Below are 9,546 nucleotides of genomic sequence, written 5' to 3'. Positions count from 1 at the left end.
TTTTCACATCTGCTCCGAGGACAAAAACCAGCTCTCAGCGGATTTTTCATGGTCATGCCATGTCTAGAGCTTCGGGATTCTCTTCTTGTTCCTTGTGTTTTCTTACACAGTCGTGTAGCTATTCGAGTAGAGAGAGTGTTAAATTGATGTTGATTCGACATTTTCCACGGTTAGTGTACTAATAGGAGAAGAACTACGCGAGTGCTTTTTACTGTCGTTGCTCATCCTGACCATTTACTCGTGACCATTACAATTTTCATTTTGCCGGTGAGCCGAGATGAAAACTTTTCTCTACAAAGGCCACTTGAGAATTTATCGAAAGATGATAGAAGGACATGCTTGGCAAAATAATAAATAAAGGTCACAAACTAACCTTCTCGGTGGTTTGTTTATGATATCATGTTTAGCATATAGAAAGACCAGCTGAAACGTCTCCAAACAATATACTGTAGCAATACTAGATATTGAGTTTCATCTCTTTTGGAGATTTAAGTTTTTTCAATAAGTTTCGGACTTTGCCCTGTTCAAACTATCATTAGAATTAGGAAGGAGATGCTAGTTATTTATAGGGAAAATTATCAAAAAGATCCTGAACTCATCACATTTTTATCAATTCAGTTGTTAACTTTTCATTTATGTCAATTGAATCTTAAACCTGTTCACGATGCCAGTTGAGTCAATCTAGCCAATTTTGTTAAAAAATCGCTAATATGGACACCTGTTATTTTACATGGCATAGCTAGCACAAATGTGGAGAATTTTTAATAATATTTTAATGCTTTTTTGAATTTCTTGTTAACTTTTTTTTCCTTTTCGTTTCTTCTCTTTTTCTCCTTTACCTTTTTTTTTACCGTGGCCGACGAGGGTCACTAGATCTTCGCTAGCGGCCACGAGGACCCGACGACTCTCACCGACCATGATAAAATAAAAAACTAAAAAAAAAATCCATTTAAAAAAAATAATTAAAATTTCTCAACATCAGCATAGATGACTGGCATTAGTCCTCAGGCCATTCAAGGTCCCTGTACCTTTTACTTCTTTCAAGCACAGAGCCCGATTGTTCTTTTTGTTTAAAGATGATGCCCTGTTATTAACGGTTTTGGACTTTGGAAGTTGTTTATATTTGCAAGTTTTGGCTTTTTGGGTACTTATGTATCGCATCCTTCCAGAAGTAAGTGCTTCTTCTTGATGAGATAACGGTGGACCTCAATGTGTTAGCAAGGGCTGATCTTTTGAAGTTTCGCAGAAAGGAATGTGAACAGACAGGTTCCATAATTATCCATGCCACCCAAATTTTTTATGGCCTAGATGATTGGCCCACACATTGTATGTCGTTATCTACTTCTCCAATTAAGTTCATCATTTCTCTTTCTTAGTAAGCATAGACACTTTCTAAAAGCCTTTGTGTCGATGTCGAATACCCTGATCAGACATCTCGACAAGTGTTTGACATGCACTAACACATTTCAACATGCTCCAACAGGTGATCAACAAATGTCGAATATCGACATGCAATCTGGAATCTTGACATGCGATTCCGACATACATAGGTAAATTTTAAAAAAAAATTAATAAATTAGGGGTCAAAATATAAATATATAAAAAGAAAAAGAAAAGAGAGAAAGGAAACCCTTTTGATGATGAAATATGGATTTTTTTTTTTTTTTTTTACTTATTGTTAAATGTTAAATTTAATAGTAGACTATGGATTTCTTTTTTTCTCCAAATTTTATGGATTATTGAAATGGAATATAGTTAAATTTATCAAATTAAAATAATGAATGATATTAACAAAAGATGGATAAATGTTTTGGTATAAATTCATTATAAACTCTTTTTATTATTTATGTATTTACGGATTTGGATCAAAATTGATTTCATAAAAAATGATAATTTGTCACGTACATAATATATAATGTGTTAGAATTTTCTTTTCTTTTCTTTTTGTTAGAAATAACGTGTCAGTGTGTCGTATCGTGTCACATGTCCCATATCGCGTATCAACATCGGTGTCGGTGTTGGTGTCGGTGTCGGTACTGCTTAGCTCTTTCTCTATATTAGTGCTGGGATAAACTATAAAACCTTGTATGCCATATTCTCTGTCAAAGCAAATTTACCGCTCCTTTTACTCAGGTGTATGTGGCTCACGGAAAGTTGCAGCTAGCAATGCCGATTGATAAGGTCAAGGAGATCAACAAACTGTCGCTGAAGGTAACTTTTCCTTTCAAAACGGTTTCGTGTCTTCTTTTTTTTATTAATTTGGTCTGGATAGATGTTTGTTCTATCATGACAACTATATTTGCAAAGGACGGTTGAGAGTTGGCTGAGGAGAGAAATAGATGAGGAACGGCAGAGAAGGAAAGGGAGGAAGGCAAAAGCTCTCCCTGAGTAGGAACAGCAAATTGATGGAAGCCAGATCACCGGTGATCCGGCTCTTGTTGCTGCACGGCCGTTGAATAATGGTCGGGCTGGTGGAAGGTTGCACCCTACCACCGCTGGTGAAGAAAGTTGCTTCTTTAGCTCAAACAAAGTTCTCAGACAGTAGTCGAAAACACGCATCCTTCAATCTTTCAAAGCATAATAATTTTTTCATCGATGGAAGGTTAAATTCAGAGAATTCTATTCGTAAAATTCTAAACGCAAGTGCACGTGTCGAACAAGTAATGTAATGATGAAAAAAGTATCGTCCCACGGAGATCGATGATTAATAAACTAATTAAATACTAAAATAGATTAATTCTAAAATTTATCTAACAGATCAAAATCTAATTAAGAATAAATAAAAAACGAAAATTTGTAGACTAAATGCAATAAATTGATTAGATAAATATGTTAGAGCATCCGATTTCATCATAATTACTAGATATGAATTTCAAATTATTGTGAGTACAAGAACGATATCAAACATGTGATATCGGAATTTCCTAATCAATTTATTATCCTATCTCTAGGTATAGCAAACCTACTCAGCTTATTAATCTACTATATCTCTATGTGAATTAAAATAAACATAAGTGCATTAAAAATTATGAATATTTACGGCTTACAATGAGTCTTTTGGATCACCTTATCACCGAAAGTTATACAAATAACGTGGTATATCTCTATTCACGTTTAATTCATGGTTATATATTATAATGAGCAATTGCATATTATCACTTCTAAATCTCAAACATGCACATCAGATCATTCAATAACTCTAACATTAAATACAATAATATATAACTCACATGAATGAAATCAATTGTAAAACATAAAAATCATGAAATTCACATCATCATGGTTAGGCTACATTATAACCCTAACAAAAGAAAATTAGAACATAGTAGAATAAGAAATATAAATATAAATCAAACCCAGCATCTTGAATCAAAGAACAAGAATTATGTCGCCACTTTTGTCTACTATTCAAAATACTTGAAAAACTCTCAGAACAATAAAAAGCGATCTAACAAAAATCTCACTGCTCTCTTTAACTCTTAATGTTCTCCTCTTCAAAGGTGGGTCCACTCCGAGTCTAGTCTCAGAAAAATCCTCCTTTCCAGTGGGAGAAGCATCCGAACAAGCAGTGGGTGCAGAGGCGAACTCTCCATCATTTGGATTCGATCCATCAGTGACAAGAGAAGGCGGAATGACACCATCCGACTTTGACTACCCCAGTTCTCTGTTCCCGTGCCTCCTCATCCATCAATCCCATTCGTGGATCTCTTATTTACTATGGAAAGAACCTCCTCGGACATTAACATTGATCCAGTTTAGGCAGCTTTCAGTCCTGGGAAAGGAAGGTAAGGCAGAATCCCATATATCTATCTTTCAACGCTTACAGATAACATTAGGGAACAAAATCAAGAATTTCCTAATTTAATATCCATCTTCCACTGCTTTTTTTATTTGAATTCCTAATATTTGTCATTCTTTTCCTTATCTTCTCCATATTTCATTATTCTGCATAAACAAGTAAAATTCAAATAATCAGAAGGAAATCCAAATATTTTCTCATAGATATTGCATTAATTATTGCCTAAAATAGGTAAAATAATTTTTTTTTTATAGAGTTATCAGTTTCGCTGGTTTGGCCTTTAATTTATTTGCAGATTTGATAGCCTAGGAAAAAACCATCCAGTAGGGGGAAAATATTCAGTATTGTTTCCCTTTTTGGCTGAAGAAAGTATTCAGAAGCATTTTGCTCTGTTATTTGGAGATATTACGGTTTCTTATTCTTTTCACTTGTTGGCTATATTTTTCCATGTGATGGTTTTTGCAAGTTGTATCAAACCTTTTCCTATTCGACTAGTCCTACTTTCGCACGGGGGATGAATTGTATCATCCTCTCTATTGCTGAAAACTAAAGAAAAGTTTGATTCTGCCTTTGGAAAGGTGTTTTATTTCCACTGCTTTGTGAAGTCTCATCGGCTGTTTAGTCCGATGTAATCTTGATTGGCATTTACTTGCCAAATGACTTTGGATCTACGGGATCTGGAAGACTTGGTAGGGAGTGACCGTCATGGTCATGAGAGTTCTCAGAAATGGACGAGCTTTGAGGGGTTTTAGAAGTGAAAGCATATTGCAGAAACCAGAGTTGATTTTTCCATAAATTTCATAGTGCGCTATTTCTTAGTGCAAGATACATAGATAATGCTCAATTGGGATCATGATGAACGTTGCTGCCGTTTCTGTGTGACGGAAGCTGCAACTCCAAGTCTTCTCTCTCTCTACACATCACTGCTGCTTCCATCTCCTCAGCAATCTTTGCTTGTTTTGCCTCCTTATCTTTTCCCCATAGAACAGAGTAGAGCCCAGCAATGATCAATATTGACCCCACCAATCTGAAATCAAAAGAAGCAAAGAAATGAAGAACTCGCTTCGTTGCAATTCTTAGACAGTTCTAGCATCAAATGGATTGCATAAGCCAAAACCATAGCACTGTCGAATACATACATTCCGACTGTCAATTTCTCTTGAAGAAGTGCCCAGCTCAGGATGGCCGTAATTACTAACAATAAAGGGCTGAAGACTGCGGTGTAAAGAGGACCCTTTCTTTCGATGCACCAGGACATAACGCAAAATGCCAGTGCTGAACATATGCAACCCTGCATTTAGATTCCAATTAGCATTACTCTGTTACACAAAATTTCCTAATAAATCATTATTGCATAAAAGCTGAACGATAGCCCTCCATTATTTGTCATAATTTTGTTCATTGTACACGACACTTTACCGCATAAATAGCCGAGATCAACCGGATTCCAGAACTCAATGACCATGCAGTGACACGATGTTCGATAGCTGCACCAGTGACTGCACACTCGATGCTGGAGAAAAAACTCATTAATGTTGTGGTAGTGTAAGGAGCTGGAAACTTTGTACTCAGTTTCGCCTGAATGCACCACAAAACACGCATCAGGAAATTGAACTCTCAAACTCTGTCGTTGATCACAATGCTCAGCACTCGAATCGATTTTTTATGAGTGAAGTGCAACATTTTTCTAGCGACTTTGGATATGAATTAGTTCCTTTAATGAACTGACGATAACAAGACTGCAAAGATTAAATCGATTATAGTAAGTGCAATAAACGTTTCCCTCACTTGGATGATGAACCATAGCGCCCACGCAGCGGAGCTCGAGAAGAGAAGGAAAGGTCCCAACAAGAAGTTGCCTTTGTTGGTGGGGCGTTTGTCTGTCATTTTATTTGCATACGTCCAATGAATCCTCGAGTCACCAATTCCGATGTAGGGTCCATGGTAAAAAGAAAGTAGCATCGCTCCGCCCACGCAAACGAGTGTCCGATCACTTTCGCCTGCCCTGCCTTTGATTTGATTCCAAACGATTCTTGTCTATAAACAAATTATGAAAAACGTGAACAGATTGTTGAATACGGATTGCATATAGACTAGTAGCTCCACATGCAGCATTCGAACAACTCAGTTAAGGGAAAAAATGTGTGTTGTTGTTGGAGTAAACAAACAAGAAGTGATGGGACGAAGTAGGACCATCAGAAGCACCTGAAGATCAGTGCAAACAGGAATGTCATGGCTGGGAGGATATTGCCCATTGCGCACGCAATCGTGGGCGTGGAATTGTTCAGGCCGACGAAATAGAAAACTTGGTTCATGAACGCCCTGTACATATTTTGTGGAACCCCTAGCTTGTGATTAAGTCCAAATAAGTAGCAATGCGAGATCGGAGATCCAAAAGACGGCCTACTCACCCGGTGATAGAACATAGAAAGATATGGAGCAGAATCGGGACTGTGATTCTGGGTCTTGTCTTCCTGCAATGCACCATCAGGAATGTGAGTACCCTCAAATCATTCATTCAATTTGCCAAGCCCCAATGATTCTTCATCCTTTTTGAATGATAGAAGAGAATTGAAACCAAATCGAAATTTTAGAGACTTAACAAACAGACCCTTCCCCTCGTTTTCTCGATTGTCAAGAAAACTCATTTTGACAAGGTAACAAAATTCTCACGAACATAATGATTTTGGGAAAAGCGTAAAAAAAGTCATAAATATTTTGTAATTGTGCCAATTTAGTCCGAGACCTTTTATTATTGTAAATTTAGTTATAAACTTTTTATTTGATGCCAATTCAGTCATTTCGACTAATTTTGGTCGGAATTTGCTAACCGTGCGTCAATCGACTAACGTAACATTATCGGTGCTGACATAAATAACATTTCATAATATTTTTTTGAATTTTTATTTTCTTTTTCTTTTTTTTTCATTCTCCTCCTCCTCCCTCCAGCCGATCCCCAGACCTTGGCGATCGGCTATAGGCAACAATCGGCGAGGTCAAGGTTGACCTTGCTGACCTCTAGCAAGCCTCACGACCAACGAGGCTCAAGCCCTCGCTGCAGGTCACGAGGGCTTGAGCCTCGCCATGGGACGTGAGGTTCGCTAAAGGCCAACAAGGTCGACCTCGACCTCGACCTCATCGGCTATTGCCTCCGGCCGGTCACTAAGGTCCGGCAAACGACTAGAGGAAGGAGGAGGAAAAAGAAAAAAAGAAAAAGAATAAATCAAAATCAAAAAAATGTTAAAATATTATTTAAAATTGTTCATGTCAATCGATCAACATCTAGTTAGCAAAATCCAGCTAAATTAGCTGGAAATGACTAAATTGACACTAACTGAAAATGTTTAGGACTAAATTGACACTAAATGAAAATGTTTATGTTGATACCAATAAAATGTTTATGATTAAATTGGCACAAATGCAAAAGATTTAACACTTTTCCCTGTTGATTTTCAATTGATGTGAAAGGTTATAGGAAGCTTAACGTGAATTCAACTTTGGTTTTTTTTTTTTTTTTTTCAGTTGTTAGAAATATGTAGTTGTTATACGAGAGAAGTATTGCCAACAACAGCACACATATTGATATTGTCCTGCACAGCATTAATGCAAGTCTAGACAAGAATTTCCTCGTAAACTGGGAGGTGACGTGGCAGCCATGTAGACCCATTTAATCAAGCCGTTTCAACGGATCCCGTAATTAAGCCTTTAATTAACTTCGGGCACCGCCCTCACGCAAGCTCCACAGCTTGCACCAATCTAGTGAGAGGAAAAAGGAGAAGTTTACTTAAATATTTGTATATCCATTTAAATTAACCTAAATTTTCTGTCTATTCCTTCTTCATCGTTACCATTTTTTATTTATTAGTCATTTTTATATTATTATTATTATTATTATTATTATTATTATTATTATTATTATTATTATTATTATTGTTATTGTTATTGTTATTGTTATTGTTATTGTTATTGTTATTGTTATTGTTATTGTTATTGTTATTATTATTATTATTATTATTATTATTATTATTATTATTATTATTTGCCAACAACCATGCCACCATCATCAGTTTAAAGGACAAAACACTTGTTTTTTTTTTTTTTTTTCAAATCTCAACACTCGTTCGGCTGCAAGAACACAATCAACCTTTCAAATATTTTTGGGGGTTAATAGACAGAGCACAATCTACATGCCTTGATCAATTTGAGTGGAAGCTAGAATCTCTCTCCCTAGAGAACGTGCGACGCTTTCATTAGTCTTGGCAACCCTGGATAGAACACATGCTACATGCATGACCTAAATGAGCACTCAAGAATTATCACTGAAGTTGAGTGAATCATCCTAGCTAACAATGCATGCATGCGTGTAGGGAACGACTGAGGAACATCATTTTCCTCGCAAGCCAAGAAGCTTTGTTTTTGTTTTTTCCATTGCGAAAGAAGCCATATATGCATTGAAAGATCTAAAGTAGAATTTTCCTGATAGAGCTGTTTCAAGATACCTCTCCAGGAGAAGAGCAAAAGGGATGGTGGCAAGGGTGGCGAAGACCTGGCGATAGGTGACGAGCACGAAAGGATTCATCCCACTGTCCATGGCCAGCTTCGATGTGATCATCATTCCTGCATAACCCACTTGCACGGTCACCATGGCCAGAAAGGGCACAAAATCCACATTTGCCATTTCCTTTGTTTCTATTGGTTTCCTCTGTTCTTCTTTGAACAGATTCCAGAAAGAGAGAGAGAGAGAGAGAGGAAGGGAGGGAAGGAGGGAGGTTGCGGAGAGATGCAAGAGAGAGCTTCGATATAACGGGGAGGAAAGAGGGAGAGAGGGAGAGAGAAGATGCAACGCAACAGAAAGCTATAACTCTTTTTCTGGGGGAAAAATACCAAAATAGTCCTAAATCTTTTGTGTTATTACCAATTCAGTCATAAACTTTTTAATTTGACTAATTTAGTCCTAAATCTTTTCATATTAGTACCAATTCAATCCATCTGGCTAATTTAAGTCGGAAAATGCTAACGTGGCCTCCGGAGATCTTATGTGGAGCAACATGGATAAATTTTATAATTTTTTATATTTTTTCAGATTTTTTAAATTTCTTTTTTTCTTTTTTTTTCCTTTTCTTCTTACCATTGGCCGGCGAGGTCGCAAGCCGACACCGGCGAGGTCGCAAGCCGACACCCTCGCCCGTTGGTACCAATTCAGTCCATTTGGCTAATTTAAGTCGAAAAATGCTAACGTTCTTATGTGGAGCAACGTGGATAAATTTTATAATTTTTTATATTTTTTCAGATTTTTTAAATTACTTTTTTTCTTTTTCTTTTTTTCCTTTTCTCCTCACCATTGGCCGGTGAGGTCGCCACCGAAACCCTCGCCCATTGGCCGGCGAGGGCCTCGCGCCTCGTCGGCCATAGGCGAGGGCGCGGCAGCCTCGCTCGTGGCGGGCGAGGTGTGGCGGCCCTCGCCCGAATCCAGGCGAGGGCGTGGCCCTCCGCGGTTTCAAGCCTCGTAGCTATCGACCAAGGAAGCGGTGGTGGTCAAGGCTTGTTTCGGCATTCTCACAAACATGTCTCATGCAAGACACGACCGCTCGCGGAAGGAAGCGAACGTGTGTGCGTGCAGGGGGGGCGGGAGAGAGAGAGAGAGAGTACCATTGAGCTTGATTGAGAGAAGGGAGAGACGCTTCGCAGCTGGAGGAGACGAGAAGCCCCGCCGCCGCGCCCTCGCCTGGATCTGGGCAAGGGCTGCC

At 38.0% G+C, this 9,546-nt stretch overlaps 1 protein-coding gene across 1 annotated transcript; it reads right to left on the bottom strand.

The window, feature by feature from the left end:
• Positions 1-4,639: 4,639 nt before the first annotated feature.
• On the bottom strand, positions 4,640-8,477 carry LOC104416487 (WAT1-related protein At1g09380). Its single transcript, XM_010027875.2, is given in 8 exon segments — positions 4,640-4,826; positions 4,939-5,090; positions 5,219-5,377; positions 5,588-5,784; positions 5,787-5,836; positions 6,005-6,121; positions 6,211-6,273; positions 8,299-8,477. Coding segments are annotated over 8 exon segments (1,104 nt in total).
• Positions 8,478-9,546: the final 1,069 nt, after the last annotated feature.

This window comes from Eucalyptus grandis, chromosome 8 (assembly GCF_016545825.1).
Source record: "Eucalyptus grandis isolate ANBG69807.140 chromosome 8, ASM1654582v1, whole genome shotgun sequence".
Lineage (NCBI taxonomy): Eukaryota > Viridiplantae > Streptophyta > Magnoliopsida > Myrtales > Myrtaceae > Eucalyptus > Eucalyptus grandis.
This window is presented reverse-complemented; position numbering and strand designations above follow the sequence as displayed.